General features: G+C 35.7%; 4 protein-coding genes across 6 annotated transcripts; all 4 read left to right on the forward strand.

Moving 5' to 3' along the window:
- The first annotated feature begins 2,189 nt into the window (after window positions 1-2,189).
- On the forward strand, window positions 2,190-6,497 carry LOC140863820 (uncharacterized). Of its 2 annotated transcripts, none has more exons than XM_073267531.1 (6): window positions 2,190-2,393; window positions 2,897-2,936; window positions 3,028-3,105; window positions 4,427-4,589; window positions 5,616-5,889; window positions 6,013-6,497. In XM_073267531.1, exons 1-6 carry the CDS (start codon window positions 2,340-2,342, stop codon window positions 6,202-6,204), a joined length of 801 nt encoding a protein of 266 aa, XP_073123632.1. In that variant the 5' UTR covers window positions 2,190-2,339; the 3' UTR covers window positions 6,205-6,497. The 2 variants fall into 2 exon arrangements, with proteins under 2 accessions (XP_073123632.1, XP_073123631.1); XM_073267530.1 differs by having other exon boundaries at window positions 3,028-3,117; window positions 6,013-6,495.
- Window positions 6,498-7,480: 983 nt separating this feature from the next.
- Window positions 7,481-10,056, forward strand: LOC140866368 (CASP-like protein 5B1). The gene is made up of 3 exons (XM_073271344.1): window positions 7,481-8,027; window positions 8,989-9,121; window positions 9,547-10,056. The coding sequence occupies exons 1-3, from the start codon at window positions 7,897-7,899 to the stop codon at window positions 9,745-9,747; spliced, it is 465 nt and encodes a 154-aa protein (XP_073127445.1). The 5' UTR covers window positions 7,481-7,896; the 3' UTR covers window positions 9,748-10,056.
- An 830-nt stretch (window positions 10,057-10,886) lies between these two features.
- On the forward strand, window positions 10,887-13,594 carry LOC140866134 (uncharacterized). 2 transcript variants are annotated; one of them, XM_073271037.1, is made up of 6 exons: window positions 10,887-11,148; window positions 11,286-11,363; window positions 11,512-11,574; window positions 11,728-11,829; window positions 12,891-13,110; window positions 13,189-13,594. In XM_073271037.1, exons 1-6 carry the CDS (start codon window positions 11,068-11,070, stop codon window positions 13,302-13,304), a joined length of 660 nt encoding a protein of 219 aa, XP_073127138.1. In that variant the 5' UTR covers window positions 10,887-11,067; the 3' UTR covers window positions 13,305-13,594. The 2 variants fall into 2 exon arrangements, with proteins under 2 accessions (XP_073127138.1, XP_073127137.1); XM_073271036.1 differs by having other exon boundaries at window positions 10,898-11,148; window positions 11,277-11,363.
- A 2,378-nt stretch (window positions 13,595-15,972) lies between these two features.
- On the forward strand, window positions 15,973-19,012 carry LOC140867659 (glucan endo-1,3-beta-glucosidase-like). Its single transcript, XM_073272711.1, has 3 exons — window positions 15,973-17,196; window positions 18,342-18,609; window positions 18,781-19,012. The coding sequence occupies exons 1-3, from the start codon at window positions 16,108-16,110 to the stop codon at window positions 18,807-18,809; spliced, it is 1,386 nt and encodes a 461-aa protein (XP_073128812.1). The 5' UTR covers window positions 15,973-16,107; the 3' UTR covers window positions 18,810-19,012.
- Window positions 19,013-19,121: the final 109 nt, after the last annotated feature.

Genomic DNA, 19,121 nt, shown 5'->3' on the forward strand with positions numbered 1-19,121 from the left:
TCAAATTTATATACTTGGACTAGATCTTGAAAGAAGACTGCATCATCCATATTTGGTGTTGCTTCAAAGAGTTTAACTCCTTTTTTTCTTGTTTTCTGAACAATTTGTAGATATATGTCCTCTTGCTCCACATGTCCAGCAGTTGCAATCCTTGAAACTTTCACTTGCTCTTGTATGAGTTCTTCTGAAAGTTCTTCTTGATGGTGTTCTTCCCCTGCTTTGTGATTAGCCTATTGCTGGGGATGTTCTTGTAGGTCCACTTCTTCTACCTGATCTATAGGATCTGGCCTTTTGTTTGGACCAAAATGTTATTGGTTTCCAAGAAATTTTCATTCTTTATTATAGGGATTATTTCTGAATTTCTTCCTTTTAAATCTCTGTGATCTGTTTCCAATGATCGTTGGAAGATCATTTTCTCTACAATACAAAGGTGTACGCTTATCTATACCCCTTATTTTCTTATAGTTCTTCTGTAATGCTGCCATATGACACCATTCTGCTAATTTTCCTTTCAAAAAGGAGGCACGTTTTGCCAATGTATCAAGATTGTCTGGAACATATTCTTTAATCAGCATTTCTCTCCAAGGACTTGGTATTTTTGCAAAAAATAGCTGAATAGCTATATTTTTCTCGACTCCCGAATTCCATCTGTATTTAATGAATAACATAATGTATTCATCAACTAAGCAGATATCATGTAACTCGAGGCTATAAAAAGCTTGAGTATATCTTCTCTTTTTCTCTGTATCTTGATTATTGAAATAGTCCACCCCTATGAATTGTGCTTTAAATAGGGTGGCCATTCTTTCTCCAATCTCGCTGAGGGATTCTCCTGCTAAGATTGATTCCTTAGTTTCTGGCATAGTCATCTCTCATGCGATCTTAACAGATCCCATTAAACTCATTTTTAGAAGTTTAATGAATCCTTCTTTATTGAGATCTAATGTCCCTGCTGCTATTCTCATAGCTGACGTCCAATCATCTATAAGATCTTCTCTGTTTTTGAAGTCCAAAACATCAAGGTTTAACATAACCCCGTAAGGATGTATTGGATCTAAAACAGTTTTTCTGTAAGGAGTTTGATGGAGAGGGATTTTACTCCTTCTTGATCTGGTTCCTGCTGGATGTGAATTTTCTCCAACCTGGAACTCACTATGTGGTTCTTCTGTTTTAACCACATATCTTGGGGGATTCCCTATGGGTTGTTCACCCTCAGGGGAATTCATTTTTAGATCTACTACTTTGAGATTCGCAAAAAAATCCGCAAGATCTTGTAGATCCTCGAAATTTAATCTTTCTAAAGTAGTCATCAGATAGTGTTTTTCTCTGATACTGCTTTTATAAGATTAATCATCATTTTATCATTGGTTAAAGGTTTTTGGACCATTTTGGTTTTACCTTTCTGATGTAACAAAGGTTCGGTACCAAATGAGAGTGGTAACCTTCCTCCTGTATTTCCTTTTCTAGAACCCGAAGTGTGTTCTAGATTTATGATTTTATTTTGAAGATCCTTTAGGTTTTCAAGAATTTCTTCTAGTTTCTTAAGGATTTCTTCAATTTTCCGAGGTATTTCATACAGCTGATTGCTGTAATATTGTATTCTCTTTTGAATTTCTCTAAGATCTCCGGAGAGTTTAGAGGAATCTGGGGTAATCTCTAAAAATTGAGAGTTAGAAATCATTTTTTCTTTATCTCTTCAAAATTAAGAGCATTAATCACAACCTGTTGTACGTAATCTATTGTGAATAGATTAACTTGTTTATAGGATTTCATATGAATAAAATCCTCTTGATTCAAACATTCGTTTGAAATCATCTTAAAAAAAAAAATCTTATCCTCAACAAAGAAAGTCATAAATTAACGAATAATATTATGTCTGAATAATTAACCTAAGGCTTTGATACCATTTTTACGGATAATTCTTTGTACCATGAATAAGCACAAAATCTTCAGATTTTAGCATAAAGTCTTTAGAATTTTAGCATAAAAAAGCATAAATCCAGTACAAGAATTAAACAATTAAATATTCAAGTTTTGGGTCCTAGAGAGCTATTGCAAAGAATCATATGAGTAGGGAGTTAGGGCAAAATCAAGTTTGAATTTGAGGATTTATCACCAATTTGATCTAATATTATACGATCCGCGATATGTGAGCTTAAATTAATGCGATATATTTCAATATTTTCGAAAGTCTTGGAACTTGCAGACTAAGCATTACACCGAGGCATTCGATGTCACAAGACACCCCCAACATTTTTGCTATTGCGACAATTTACCCAATCTAGCATCACTATTTTTCAATACAACGTGTTTCCCGTTTCGTGAATCGACTGAATCCGATGGAAGAATCCTTCTCCAATCTTCCCTCCAGCCACTTGCTCGGTTCTGTTCCGGTACGCATTTACAGTTATCTAGCTTTTTACGAGAAATTTTGTTATAGGCTGGCTACGTTAAGTTATTTGATCGAATCTCATCTGTTTGAGCTATGAATATCGGTGCTATAAATTTATTTACTCTCTTTTGGAGCTCGGAGAGCTGGAAAAATTAACGAAATCTCGTCTTCGTTCCCAAGGACGTACCTTTATTGTCAATTTTGGGTTGTTTTCTACTTTCTTGTGTAAAATGCGTTAGATTTCCGAGGAAATTGGGCCTTAGTTACTTACTAGGGAGTGAATTACCGGAATACTGCTTAATATGATAATTTCTATTTCATACTTCCTTATATAGTGCAGGATGGTGGTCGAGGCTGTCGTAATTAAGTAATCATAAGCCAACACGAATTTGGTGCTTTGATGATTAATTCAAAATCATGATTACACATGTTTGGATACCAAATTGAATCAGCTATTAAGCTGAAATCGTAGCTCCATGTTAAAAATTTATTGCACGCTTGCAGGCTGTTGTTAGTGAAGACCACAAGACCATCAATAAAGAAGGTATGAGCTTCTGTATCAAAGATTCACTCGTATTCGTTGGATGAATCTTGACCACCAAAGCTTATAAGTTCAATTTTGAAACTCCTTGTAGTCCCTGGTGCAAACTTGCAAATATTTCCTCCCAACAATAGTGGAGGTGGGGGTCAGGGTCAGGGATATCAAACTGTAGGTGGGTCCAGTGGTAAGAATTTTTCCTCATCAACTCTTTGATGGCAGTTATTTCACAGGGATCAAAGTGTGTGGAAACTGCAGCATTTTGCATTTGTCTTTGTTGAAAAATGGTGCTGTCTGTGTTCTGGTAGTATAGATTAAAGCATCACTTTGTTTCTATCATCCTTCTAATTTTATGAGAATACATATTTCCAAACAACGAACCCTGGGTTGAGGAAGGAAGTTGAATGCGGTTGTATTCTGCATGTTCTTCGTTATGGTATAATAGCTAAAAAATATTAGAGCACTACAAAGTCCGAACTATCGCTGATTGGGTAAAGTGGGTAGATAGGCAATTAAATGTGAAATGCCTGGAAATAACAGAGAAGGGACTGAGATACATTCTATCAGTCCCCATCCTTTCTTGAAATCACGACCTGATGTACTGTCGCTAGTTTCCTTTCTAAAGATCAAGGAGCACCAGGGCGTTAGCTCCTTCATCCATGTGTTTTTGCAAGTAAGGCCGCATAAATTCCGAGCCTTTATATAAACTATTAATTTCTCTCTCAAGAGGAACCTGCCCTGCTTCTTTTTCAATCCGCCAATCACCAAATTCATTATCGATATTCTTTATCATTTGACCTGTACAACACATTATCAACCCAAAAAGTAAAAATGTCTCATTTGGCACCCTTATATTCTATTATGGTCAAATTGTGTGGTGTTTACCAAGTAATGAATTGACCCAAGGTGATAATTCTTCTTTTCACGTGCAGGACTTTTTTTTTTTTTTTTTATCATTGTGGAACCATTCACATAGAAAGTTGAATAATAAGATTGATGCATCTCTATCTCTCTCATCTGAGCCATGTGTAGTATTCGGTTATCAACGGTCAACATTGTTTCACCTACATCTTACACTGGAAATGGAAACACGAACAGTAATGGTGAAATATATGAATAAAAGTAAAAGTATAGAGATTGATCTAATGGTTTTCAGGCGATGAAATCTCATACAAGTTTTAGCGAGAATGGAATGTGTCAGATAGGATGTGTGGGGATTTTCCTGTTCAATGCATGATGTTAATTTGCTGTTAGTTCTCTCTTTTGCTTATCTCGTATTAACTATCAAGGAACAAACAGAATACTCGTTACGCCAGATGTTTGGATAAAAGGTGAACTTTTCTCATGAGAGAATGATTCTTAGATATTTGTGTGGATGATGTATCCATTGTTATCCCAAGTCCTTTTTAAGTGTTAGATAATTGAATCGGTTAATGATTGGAGTTAAAGGATCTTTCTTGTGCAATTTAATTATGTACTAAGGCTAATGGTTGCAGATGGTGGAGAGCAGCAGCAAACAAATTGGAAGGGATTCTTTAACATCTCTTCCTACACACAATATTTCAATGTAGACACAGATATTGTGTTGAACAGATTGATTAGTTCTTTATATCCTATCACTGGAGATTTTGTCAGCAAAATTGATGCAAACCCTGATCTGTAAGTTGTATGATGATTGTATATACTCTTATTGACATTCTTTTGATGCTTGATTTTTATATAATTTCTTTATCAAAAAAGAATTTGTTCGTTTTTCCTCCATGTCTGAAGTGAATCACGCCTCATATCGTTCCCTGATTCCTTTCTTTTCATGGGGGGTAGCATCTTGCCTGGTGTAGATATTGATGCATATATCGGCGAGTGCTGAGAAAAAAACTAAATAATCTGTTGGATTGCACATATGATAATTCAATAAATTGCACTGGTTACTTTTCGGCTAGTTTTCTACGTGAACTTTAAATTAAGATACAAATTTATATGAATATGGCAGGAGAGAATTTAGGAAATGTTTGTTTATAGATTAAAAAAAATTAATTGAAATGGCCCTCGACCAAACTATTTGGCATTGGTCTCAAGGATTCTTTTGGAAGTGTACATATTTTGTGATGTTTCAAATAATCCAGTCGGTTGGAAAAAATTCCCTTGTAAAATACTGTGGAACAACTTTAGCATGATAGTATTACTTCTGTTGACAGCAAAACCACATAACACAATGATGGGCTTAGATAAAGCGCCACGGAACGTAACTTTTTGTCGTTTATTAGGAGCCTATCTCTAATTTCTTCTTGTTCCTGTTCAAGTTTAGTAGAACTGAAACATATTTCTATTTGTTTCCGTTTTGTCTAAACGCCTTTTACAATGGAACTCAGTGCATTTTTTCCAGTCAATGAAGATATTTGAATTGGCATATGGTGTTTAATTGATGACTTATGATTGACGAGAAGTTCAGTGTCTTACATTTCTCCCCATGTGGACATGTGGATTGGCAGCTTGCCATATTCTAGAATTCCAATAAGAAAGAAGATACATTAATCAGGATGCTATGACAACAATCCTCTCTAAACGAGGACATTTTTTTAATATATATTTTCTGAAAACGGAATTATTTTCGATGAAGAATGTGGTCCTTTTCCATGTCTGATTGATCAGACTCATCTGGAATCCTGACTATTTATCATATTTCAGTTACGGTCTTGTCTGGATCTCCACAACGTTGGTTTTTGTGATTGCTTCCCTCGGAAACTGTGCCACCTACCTGATGCAAAGAAGAAGCAGCCAAATTTCGTCATGGACCTTTGATGTCAACTATGTAAATGTGGCAGCGGGATCCATATATGGTTATGCGCTCGTAGTTCCACTCGCGTACTACTTTTTGCTTCAATACATGGGGTCAACTGCCAGCCTTGTTCGCTTTTGGTGCTTGTGGGGATATTCCCTTTTCATTTTTGTCCTGAGCTCTGTAAGTATAAATGACTATCTTATGGACAAACAATTCAATCTTATGCATACTTATTGCAAGTCGTTTATTACCAATGTGTTCGGAATGTGATGTGTGACATTAACTTGTTTTGGTTACTTCCAGTTTCTGCTGGTCATTCCAGTTGAATTTTTACGATGGACTATAATATTAATCGCTGGTGCTGCATCATCGAGCTTTGTTGCTTTGAACCTCAGATCTTATATCCAGAATAGTCAACTCACGATTGTGGTCATTTCTGCATTCGTGCTGCAAATGGGCTTGTCAGTCTTTATCAAAATGTGGTTCTTCGCTTAGCTACATACTGGTATGGTTTGCTGACGCTATCCTGTGCATTTGTTACGGAAGAGAAACCTGGGCTCGTAAAATAATTTTGTTTTATTTTGTATTTTTAGACGGAAATGTTTACACTCATAACCCTTTTTGCTCGTAGTTTGTTGGGTGTTAGTATTCTAACAAATTAAAATAGATCAAAATGTGTAAAAGAGGTGGTTTTTGAATGTGCAATTAACAAATACTTGGTCATATCAGTTGTGTTGTTATAATAGCGGGGAGTTTGGACCTGACTGGTTTAGTTAATTTCGTTAGTGTGCTGTGTGCAACGATATTCTTCTTCTTCTTCTTCTTCTTTAAAGGTGTTTTTTCATACAATGAATCGCTTTTTTCAGTTACTTGGAGATTTCATTGTTCAGTCAAATGTTAAATTAGGAAAAGTTATATGCAAAATTTTGATCAGACAAGACAAATATTGTATCTTAAAAAATTTAAAATTTTCTTCCTTTGTGTGATGGCTGTTCAATGGAGAAGCAATGGTTTATTCGTTGACTGGTTCTTGACTTAAAAATAAAATGTGTTCAACAATCTATGAGAAATTGTAATTTTTTCCCCTTAGCCATTATCCAGAAAAATAATTTTACGAATTACAACAAAATAGGTACAAAATTTTCAATACGAATGGTTGATAATCTAAATATTAATTTAATTCCAAATCATACATAAAAAAGAATTAACTGGTACGCAGCAATTGCATAGATGTTAGTTTATTATTACACAAAACTATATATGCTCTCGCTTTCAGAAAAGTGGTCCTTAACCCATGGTGAATATGAGTATTTTTTCTCTCTTAATTTGATTATGATGAGAAAATCATAAAGAACATGTAAACTCTTATATGACACTTATCTCAATTTTTTCATCTTATAAAATATTTGTGGAATCAAAACAGTTTCGAAATTGTTCCTTTGAAAAAAAGAAACAGTTAAAAAAATTTATTTCAAAGAAAGTATCAAAACTACTTTTATATAATACTTGAAAAAAAAAACTACTTCTATATAATTATATTATATTATATTATATTATATTATTATTAAAATATGTGAACCAACAGTATCTTGAGATAAATATTATTTGCCAATCCAGATTTACAACCAACAACAAAATTCATAATGGGCAATGTAAAAAATAGCACGCTTTGTTTTGTTTTGTTTTTTTGTTTTTCGAACAATCTATTACTGTCACGTTATTCATCATTTACAAAAACTTTAAAGTTTACGCACATTCCCATAACCATTAACCTTTTTTCAACTTTATAATATTTCTGTTAATTTTTATTTTTAATATTATTTATTTATTTATTGTGTTAATACCCGCAAATGCTGAAAAGTTGCACGAAATCGCAGCAGATTATTTGAAGGGGTTCTGTTTTGATTCACCAAAAAAAAAAGGAAAAAAGTTTCAGTCCCATTTCCCAATTAATTCAATTCTCATGGCAGTGCTGTGAAATCGGAAGATCGTCCCAGTATGCCATCTTTCTCGATGAAGAGAGCAAAGAGAAATTTGACGTTTTCTGTTTAAAAAATCATGAAGTTTTTTTTTTTATCCGATAATTTGAATCCTTGATTGTTGTGGAGAAAAACCCACCTCGTAGAAATTTGATCTTTGACCATAAAAAAAAAGACGCTAAAATTCAGAGGGTGCTGGGAAAGAGAGATGAAAGAGGTGTTTGGCAGTCCAGGGAAAAAGAGTGGTCTAGTAATAAGGATTGGACAGTGTTTTTGTGCAGCTGGTTCTATTGGGATTATGGCTTCTGCTTCTGGCTTCTCTACTACTACCGCTTTTTGGTAATTTCTTCCTTTTGTTTTCTTTTCTCACCGATTTGCTGTTTTCTATATATGGGTTGCATTGCATGCGGTTGTTGGAAAATAATGTTACAAATAGACTTCAAATGGTATTTGGGGTTTGGTCGTGTCTGCTAAAAGTAGTAGATGAGAAGTTTTGAAAGGAGAAATATTGGATAGAGTTTCTGTTTTGGGTGTTTTCCAAATTGGGTTTCATTAAACAAACCACGCACTATGCACGTAAATTGCAGGTGTTTGCCTATGTAAGTAGATGACTAAAACTTAAATCTAATGGAAACTACCGTAGAAGAATGTGAAACCTATTCTGAAAATTCTCCAAAACATGTGCAACAAAAGATTTCGATGGGAGATGTGTGTACATTAATTTCTACGAGAGTGACTAGGAAACAGTTTCCAATAATGTAACATAAGTTTTTTTTTTTGGTTTAAAAAAGGAAAACGAAGTTCAAGTGAGAGTGGTTGCTTGTAATGGTTTCGAAATCTGTCGTAAAGACTGCCAAGGTGCCACTAGATCACCGGGGGTTTCAACGCAGAACTGGTGCTTATTGATCTAGTTGAAATGTTGGCTCCCTCTTTCCAGTTCTGTTTGAAACTCCCATAGTTTAGCCAGAAAGTGAGTTGAGGGGCTTGTTATATTTGGCTCCTTGATTTGACTGTATGTGCTGTGTTATTCAGTTTGTCATGGCTGAAAAAGAAATTTCTATCATATTTTTTGTGCGTTCCACTTCGCTTTCCCTGAAATCAGTACTGAAGTTCAACTTTGGTTCTCTGATACTTGGCTGAAATGGCAACATCTGTTCTACTGCTTGAAATTGCCTGCTTACGTTATTTTGAATTCAATAATTTTGAGATGCTTGGTCCATTCTATAATGACATTTTTTTTCTGGTGTCTGAATCATGGAATTTACCCAAAGATTGCTGATCTGTTTGCATATTTTAACAGCTACTTAATTGCATCCATGGGGCTTCAAGTTTTGTGGAGCTTTGGACTTGCATGCCTGGACATACATGCTTTGAGATTCAACAAAGACCTTCATAATCACTTCATAGTCAGTCTTCTTGTTGTTGGCGATTGGGTAACTAACGTGTCTCTTAACCTTTGTTTGAAATACTTCCACACTCGCATGTAACATTATATCAGTGTCTTGAAACAAAGGGACTATCAAACAAAGCCTCTGATTATACACTTGCCAAAAAGAGAGTTGTTTTATGGAGTTTGAGTTGATTTAGGATAATACAGAAGCCTAATGCCATTTTATGCAACACAGAGTGTTCAATTTGATGGATGCGTAGAAATCTGTCTTCAGAATGCAACAGAGTTTTTGGTCTATTTTTAGTTTCACGGTGTCTCGAAATGCAAATTCAATTTAACAGTAGTGTGATAGATAATGTTTCTTGATCTAGTTTTGGTCATTATATCCTGCAGAGGTCATTCCTATCCCACTGTGATTTCAATCCAGAAGTGGAATTTAAACTCTTAACTAATTCGTTCCTTCCACAGGTTACAGCTACTCTATCACTTGCGGCTGCTAGCTCGTCTGCTGGTGTTATGGTCCTCTTTACCAGAGATACACGCATCTGTGTGATAGAGCCCAAATTTTCATGCGATATGTTTCGGATATCCATAGCTTTGGCATTTGCCTCATGGTTTCTTATTGCCTATTCTTCATATGTCACGTTTTGGCTTGTGGCATCGTTATGAACAGAGTAGGTTGATATTGAAACCTTTTTATTCAGACACAAGAGCGTGGCTGGCTTGTCGCGTCAATTTAAACAGAATGAGTTTATAATGCATGCGGGAAATGGTTTTTGCATATTTGTGTACATATGCGTTTGTGTATCATTTGAGGGCTGTATATTTTTGACGATTCCTGATGTACGATGTTTTAACCCCTTCTCGAAACAGTAGATCTTATCTTGATACTACAAAGTTCAACTTTTTCCCTCGTGCTTCTTCCAGTCTTGAGCCGAGGGCCTTTGGAGAGTGGAAATTTGAATCTTCCGAAAAATAAAAATAAAAAGATTTCTCGAAATCTTCAGTGTCAAGCAGGAATCTCCGTTTGGTTTGGTTCGAGGATAGGTTAATTTTCGCATGCATTTGCACACAGTGTAATCTGGTGCTTGGGCATACTCTGTTCTTGCACCAATCGTTAGAGATGGCTAATATCTTTTTGTATAGTTTAATGGTGAAATAAGAAATTGCCAAATTTAATTCAGAAAGAGCTAAAATCCATATATACCTGTTATAATACCAATTTTCATTGAAATAATTAAATCAAACTAGCTTTGAAATCATATACTTGAAAAACTAAAATTAAACACCAAACGCGAAACAATGGATGCATGGGGAACATCATAGGACTTGAATAAATACACGAGAAAATATAAAGAGGTTTCAAAGCAGACGGACACATTTTCAAAGCGGGCACATAATACAGCTCTAGAGAACATCAATATAATCTATCTATTTTAGACAGAGATATCAAAATAAGTTAGGCTTGTCATTTGGCTCATCCAACCATATAAAATAGATGGGTTGAGTTGAAATTTTTTAACTTATCAAATGGCTTGTCGGCCACCTCACCCCGTCTAACGTTGACTTGAAAGTCGGCTCGGCTCAACCCATCAAATCACACATAAATCAGTTGAGTCGATCCGCTCGTCAACTAAAATAAATGAATTGGATTGGTGTTTTATCAATCCGTCTAAAAAGTGAGTCGACCAATCTTACCTAATGACGGGTTACAACGAATTGTAAATTATAAACTGACTCATCTCACTAGTCCGTTTTAACGCCTCTGATTTTAGGTGTTGGTCCAATCCGTCATTTTGTTGGGTCAAAAAACCATCTTAATCCACTTATTCCATGTGACAGGACGGACCAAGTGAGGTCTCTTGAAAATATCCACGGGCTTTTGCACAAACCGCGACTTAAGTATTCCAAATTACCTGTCGCCCAGTGTGTAACCAAAACTGGACCCGAGTGGGCTCCCGCCGGCCGCCGCAACATTCCTGGAGCAGAATGAGTGGAGGGGCAGGGGCGCCCGATTTCTTCTACAGAGAAGCTCAACGACTGGGTTATGTTGCCCGCTCCGCCTTCAAGGTCTCTCCTTTTCTCCTCTCTTTTCGATTTCACTTGAACACAGTTGTATATCATGTCCAATTTGTGTGTAAGAAATGTTTTTTTTCCCTCTCTCGTTCTTTCTTGGAATCGGAATTGGGAAAGCGCAGTTGGTTCAGATGCAGAAGCAGTACAAACTCATAACAGCTGGTTCTTCTGTTCTTGATCTTGGGTGTGCTCCCGGTGCTTGGCTTCAGGTAACCTATAGTAACACGTTTATCTCTTTAAGTTACTATTTTCTTCATGTGTCTTGAGGACAAAATAAATGTGATTATCAGTGTTATTTTTGCAAACAAATATTAATGGGACAAAAAATGTAATTTAATGGGTATTGTGAGGATCTAGGTTGCTTGTCAAAACCTGGGCCCGTTGATAAATGGAGGAGCTGTTGTTGGGATTGACATCAAGGTAGTGCCTCCAATCATTACACACTAAGCTTTTGCGATGTAAATGTGTGTTATTTTGTATGCAGACAAGGCCCTTGTTAAATTCTTTCGAAATTATAACATGACTCTTTAGTTTGGTGTGGTGAAAATTGTTCATCAATTTGTGGCAGGACAGAAGGTGAAGGTTCCATCTCTGTATTGTGATTCGAGGGTTAAAACTGTATGTGCTGATGTTATGAGTTTACCAAGGGAACAAGTTAAAGCTCTCTCTCCCCAGGTATACTATTTTCCATAGAAATACTCAATTTCCGGATTCTTATATAATTGAGTGTATTGTTTATTGCTTTCTGTTTACTGCAAATGCTCTCCTTGTTTTCAAGATCAATCTTCTACAGTTACCTAGTGTTTGTTAATTCGTAATTTAGTTTTCAACAACTCTCGGTTTTGGTTTTGATCAATCTTCTACGGTTACCTAGTGTCTGTTTCGGTGGATGGAAATTCAAACAGTATTCATTATTTAGGAATTATTATTATTATTAGAGTGATTAGTATGAATGATAAAAGTTTTTCTTTTCTTTTGATTCATTTGTGTTTTGCTGTTTTTACAGTGTTTGAATGGTTCTTTCTTATAGAAGCTATACTTATTTCTACATATTTTGGTCTTTAAGTCAAGTCTTTTCACAGGCTTGTGTTACATTCTCTATGACAATTTGTTAATAATTTTAAAGCAACAATTCATTTGCGTCCTGGAAGGTTTAAGCCTAAGAATTCCGCTTTCTAGTGTTTTCTTGGAAGTGATTGATTTGTTTGATCAACTCTGCTATTTCATTGATCTCTTGGTCGTCTTTTCCCATCGTGATATTCTTTCATAAATTAGATTAAAATCGAAAAATATTCATTGATTTACATTCTCTCACTTTGAGGTTTTTGATTAATGGTTTTTAACGTAGTATCATGGCATGAGTCGCATGACAAACCGTGCCAACTCAATCCTTTGATACTTCAATAACTTTGGCCTGGAACCTAGCTTTGGGTATCCCTTGCTAACAATTTTAGGGAATTTTACATTAAGTTCTGGGATTCTGGATTCCAATTTTGTTTTATACACGAGGGAATATGAAATTGTTCTGTACCCACTTCTCATCCACTCAAGTTTTTGAATGCTCTTTTGTTTTTCCTTGTATCGTTGCATGTTTGAGAGATGTTACTTCCAATAAAAAATCCAACCTAAATGCTAAATCAAGCTAACAGTCCTATCTGCCTCTGTGCATGCCCCCCCTTGATGGCTCTGCTCTTGTTCATGATATTAAGATCTAGTCTTTTTATTTATGTATTTAGCATAAAGGCTTCTCCGTGATACTGTCCGACATGTGCCCCCCTGTTTCTGGAATCACCAGTCGAGATTCTGCTTTATCCGCCGAACTGGGAATGCAAGCAATCAATTTGGCCGTTGGAACAGATGCCCTTGCTCGTCCAGAGACACAATCAAGTGGTTCTGGTGTACTGCAACTTGGGGGACACCTAGTCGTTAAGCTTCTTGAAAGTGAAGATGTAAAAGGTGCTACTGCTTTTCCTAAAATTTTCTTTACCTTCCTGTATAAACCTTTAAAATCTTTAGATTTTTTTTTACCTGCAGAATTGAGCCAAATATGTAAACCACTCTTCCGAAAGGCGTCCTGGCTGAGACCTCGAGCAACTAGATCTTGTTCCAGAGAGATTTATCTTATTTGCCAAGGATTGAAACAACCTTAAGGCATAAAGAATCATGCTTGATATTTTCTCGGATGCATGTGGAAAAGCTTGAGATTGAAGTGATCTTAAAACCATGCCATCCGTGTGGCTCGGAGTCAGGACCTGAGTCTTTGAAAACTCCACACAAATTTTTGTGACATTCTTTGACAAGGACGAGATTAGTTTTAGTGAACATTGCTGTGTACTTAAGCTGAATTTGGACGATAGGTGCATTGAAAATGACCAGCAGGAAAAATAATTTTGTATCTTTTTGAAACACATGACTTCATAATCGATACCCTCGTTTATTACATGTTATTGTATTGTTCTTACAACCCCCGTCGTCTTAAAATAATGGATTACTTGTTCGTTTTGGGATCTAATGGTTAAGAGTTTTAAGGCACTACAAAATAGATCAATGTATTGTACTTCTTGACTTAATTAGTGCATGAGTAAATAAAAAAGAAAGAGAATCTAACGGCAAAATTTTTTTTTCCTCTGTTGCACTCAGAGTTTGTGGGTCATTAAAAAAAAATTTCCCTAAAAAAAGAAAAGATAAAAGAGGGCTCATATCAAGTGTAAATTTGGAAAAGGTCGATCATGGTGGCCAAAAACTCAGATCCGAACCAACAAAAGGGAAAAAAAAATGTCATGAGATGAAAATCGAAGACAAATTGCCAGAAAGGCCAACCCTTTTGCACAAAGGGGGCGGCACTCGTTCATATTTTCATCTCAATCCATCCATTTTTCTCTGCAAGGATTCGAGTTTTTGCATGGAGGGATAAATATTATACCCCGCCACTCCCCACTCAGGCCTCTCTCTTCGTAATCACAGCCCAAAAGGTAGTGTTTGAGATTGCTTCCAGAAGACATTGCTATGTATTCTCAACTTCTGAAGCCAAAAATGACTTCGGCTTCGCATCACAGAATTCACTGCAGCAAAAGATCCTGATTTTAGGGTTTGGAAAATGGGCTACGTTCTTTTATATATGGATGGATAAAAATTGTATGTAAAAGCCCATTTATATTTTTAACAAAAAGCCCAATTAAGTGGATCCAGTAAGATTGTTCGGTATCGCCGCATCGGATCAAACCCACAATTCAACAGAGTATTGGTTACTTTACGAAGAAAACTTAACAATAATTTTCCAAGGATCATTCTAATTGTTACTAATTTTTTCAATTTATCAAATATTATCTATTACTATTTAATAAAGCGGGTGTTATATTAGCCATTTTTTGGTATTTTTATGTGAACTTTCAAAAATAACCCTATCTAATAAATAAATAAACTATTTTGCAATTTCAATTTATTTTCATACAACTTTTCCCCAATTTCATGCTTTATGTTTGACATATTTTAATTTAAAAATTCATTAACCAACTCTCACATATATTACCTGCTTAGGATTGGTAAAAAAAATTAACTTTTTTCATAAATTATTTTTAATATGATAATTTGATAGACACACACATTGCGTGTGCAAAAAGTTAGTATATATTATTGTTGGAGTTATCTACTCTACCATTTTTTGTAATTATAATAATCAGTGATAAATTATATTATTTCTCCAAGTAACTATTTATTCCCACAATGATACATTATTTATCTTGTAGTGTATTTATATATTTCTAAAAAATTATATTAAATTATTTTCATTTAATCTAGAGAAAAGTAATTTTGTACGCTTTTTAGACACGCAGTAGTTATATTTTGAAAAAAAAAACCCACAATTCAACTGAGAAAAGTAAATCATATTTGGGATTATAATTTTGTACACTTTTTAGACACGCAGTAGTCTTATTCTTACCATCAGACACCATTCCCGGTTTCGGATACGCGTTTTCTCGTAGTATGTGCTAATTTATACAGATATATTTTTATTTCCTTTAAAACATAAATAAATGAAGATTACACGTGGAATAATGAGGGTATTTTTCTTATAAACAAAAAACCTTAAATGTTGGAAAATGGTGGAAACTTTTTTTGAATTTTGTAAATCACGTGGTTTTTTTTAAAGAAGAATCTTGTGTTAATATACTTTTAAATCCTTTTTATTTAAAGAACGTCATTCATTTTATTATAATCAAATGCTAAATTTAATTTAATATAAAAATTAAATAGTTAAACATAAAAGTAAAACAACAATTTGTATACGCAAAGCAAAGACGATTAGTATGTTATATGTATGCTTCGTCACACGTGTTATTTTTCCAGGCTGACTTTTTAACTTCAAAATAAGTAGCAGAATTTTAATATTTTCACTTCAATTTTTTTTTCTCGACGAATTCACTTAATTATTTTTTTCTTTTTCTTTTTTTAATAAGATTCACTTTATTCTTATTAATACGTGAAAGAAACCAAAAAAACAAAAAAAAATACGTGAAAGTATTGTATTCATAACTGCCATATCCAAACATAAAACTCATGTTTTTTTTTATATCAAAAATAATATATATTAAATAAATTTTACATGAATCATATATCAACATCACCGAATGTATCCGATTTTCAAAAGGTCATTAACTACATTATCACTATCATAATCATCATCATCATTATGTATAGTATACATAATAATAAGGATATGATAATAGAATGGTCTACGAAGGATTGCCTGTGTTGTTTGACCATTTGTCGACTCACCATTTTCCACTGCTTAAAAAAATTCAACCTTTGTTTGTTGTAATAAAAAATGTATTTCCCCTAGATTTACTCTTCATCATCATTTCATTCTTTATATAATCTTGTAATATGTAATAACAATAATCCTCTTCACTTTCTCTTCTTGTTGCTTTATTTTTAATAATTCACACATCACAAATGGCGGTGTCATCAAGGATTCGTCGTTCCCCACAACCTTCGGCCGCCGCCGCCGCCGCCATCTTCTTCCTCCTCCTCCTCCTCCACATCTCCGACGTGAGCTGCATAGGCGTCAACTACGGCACCCTCGGCGACAACCTCCCGCCGCCTGCTCAAGTGGCGGCGTTCCTCAAAGACAAGACCACCATCGACCGCATCAAAATCTTCGATGTGAACCCAGACATCCTCCGGGCCTTCGCCGACACGGGGATACTCGTCGCCGTCACCATACCCAACGGCGAGATCCCCTCCCTCACCAACGTCCGCTACGCCCGCCGCTGGGTGGCCGCCAACATCAAGCCATTCCACCCGCGGACCAAGATCAACTACATCCTCGTCGGCAACGAAATCCTCCACTGGGGCCCGCAGAGCCTCATCGACAACCTCGTCTCCGCCATGAGAAGCGTCCACAAAGCTCTCCTCCTCTCCGGGATCAAGGACATCCAGGTGACGTCAGCTCACTCCCTCGGAATCCTCGAACGATCCGAGCCACCCAGCCTCGGGAGGTTCCGACCCGGATGGGACGTCGGGGTTCTCGCTCCGATGCTCCAGTTCCTCCGTGAATCCAAGTCGCCTTTCATGGTGAACCCATACCCGTACTTCGGATACAGCCCCGAAAACGCGGATTTCGCTTTGTTCCGACCCAACAAAGGATATTACGACAGATACTCCAAGAGAACCTACGGGAACATGTTCGATTTGTTGCTGGACGCTGTGCACATGTCGATGAAGAGATTGGGGTACGGAGATGTGGACATTGTCGCCGGCGAGACGGGCTGGGCTTCGCAGGGGGAGACTTTCGAGCAGCCCAAATGCTCGGTGGTAAATGCGGCGTCGTACAACGGAGGTCTCGTGGGGCATTACAATTCCGGGAGAGGGACGCCATTGATGCCGCACCGGAGGTTCGAGACTTATATCTTCGCGCTGTTTAATGAGAATCAGAAAACGGGCTCTCTCGCAGAGAGGAATTTCGGGCTTTTCCGACCGGATTTCTCCGCCGTGTACGACGTTGGTATCATGCGGGCCGGCGCCGGACCTGCTCCCGCAAAGGTTAGAATTTATTTATTTATTTATTTATTTACCTTCTTTTTGTCTTGTTTTGAATTTTTTTTTGGACCTCTCGGAAAAAAAAACACAGCTTATTTTAAAATTTTACTATTATTATTTATAGTAAATGTTTTCGAGTCCTTTTTACAAATATGAGATGACGTGGATTGTGTTTAAATATATATGTATCATAATTTTCAATATATATGTATATTGGAAAAATATTGCATGATAGTTGAGATCGTACAAAATTAATTAATTAACAACATGCATATATTTTTCTTAAATTTAATTGAGGGCGAAGATTGTAAGCATGCAAATTTAGTTAATTAATTATGTATAAATTGTTTTGGATTTTGTCATCAATTGACCATCTCATGATCTATTTATTATCAGTACAATAATTTTATTACAAGCTTAATTATTCGAACGTAACGTAGTAATAATAAATCAAACTGGACATTTCTAGATTGACAAGCACTTTTCTGTGCATTAATGTCTCCAATTATCACGGAGAAAAAAGTAAATTTGTCACACGCCAATCTTTTGACATAATTTTTTCTTTTTTTTTTTCCCAAAAAAAAGAACCCACCCATGTTTTTTCATCATAATTTCTATTACTTATTTACTACTCAACATTCATGAATATAAGCAAGATTGATTAAAGTTTGAGAATCCAAAGCATCAACGTATCATATATTGATTAAAAAATGTATATGAACGTTAGAAGTCAAAATTTTCTTACGAAAAATGAAAAGAAAATAACTTAATTAGCGCATGGATCCACAATTGTATCTGTTAATTAAGCATAAAGGTGCATGAGCTGTATATTCAATTTTTTACCATTCGCATATTTTTGTAACTATGTGTATGTTCTATTTTGAAATATTCTATGTTCCAGCTTACTTCTGCCTTTTATATATTCTTTTTGCCTTTTAGCACCACTTGCTTTTTTTCTTTATTATACTTTGTTGATACTTCTTATGTTCAAATTTTAAAAAAAATTCTGAAAGAGTAAATTTTGTTATATACAACAAGAACAAGTAAATTTTACTGAGTGCAATTACATAATTTACTCCTATTTAATTGCTCTCTTTGTAAATTATTGTGTTCAATGATTTATCTTAATGAATATTCTGATGGTGCAGCCTGTTCCAACACCAGCACCAGCAGCAGGGAAGAAGTGGTGTGTGCCGAAGCCGGCGGCGAACGACGCCGCGCTTCAGGCCAACATAAACTACGTGTGCAGCCAAGGGGTGAACTGCGGTCCGATTCAGCCCGGTGGCTTGTGCTTCGACCCCAACACGGTGCGGGCGCACGCGTCCTTTATAATGAACTCTTACTACCAAGCCGAAGGCAGAAATGACTTCAACTGCGACTTCGCCGGAACCGGCACCCTCACTACAAACGACCCAAGTAAGCTTTCATATTCCCCCACGGCAATTATGGTTATCCAATTTTTGGCTGTGGCATGTTTAAAAGCAAAATGTAAGGATGAAACATGGGAAAGTTAAAATCTCATTATTATTTTTATCATAATAAATTTAATGTGAATCTGATGTATGTACATTTATTTGTTTTGGTCAGGTTATGGAGCATGCAAATACACTTCTTAAATCCACAAGAAGCTGGATGAGGATACACTGTGACTGGGAACCTCGTCTGTCTCGGCATAGTTTATGAATTTTGGATCCCTTTAATAATTTTTATAGTTAACTGACATCTTATCATGTGTAGTCAGTAAATATAGTCCTTTTTAAAATCCCACCGTGAATTGATTGCGCTATTCTTGATTAATAGATATCAAGTTATTTGTTTTCATCTTCTTGAAATTCTACTGACGCTCACATTGTAAAAATTACATCGTATTAAGGGAAGTGAAGGTCAAATATGAAGTATAGAAACTAATATGTATTGAAGTTAAAGTC

The sequence above is a fragment of the Henckelia pumila genome, chromosome 4 (assembly GCF_033568475.1).
Source record: "Henckelia pumila isolate YLH828 chromosome 4, ASM3356847v2, whole genome shotgun sequence".
Lineage (NCBI taxonomy): Eukaryota > Viridiplantae > Streptophyta > Magnoliopsida > Lamiales > Gesneriaceae > Henckelia > Henckelia pumila.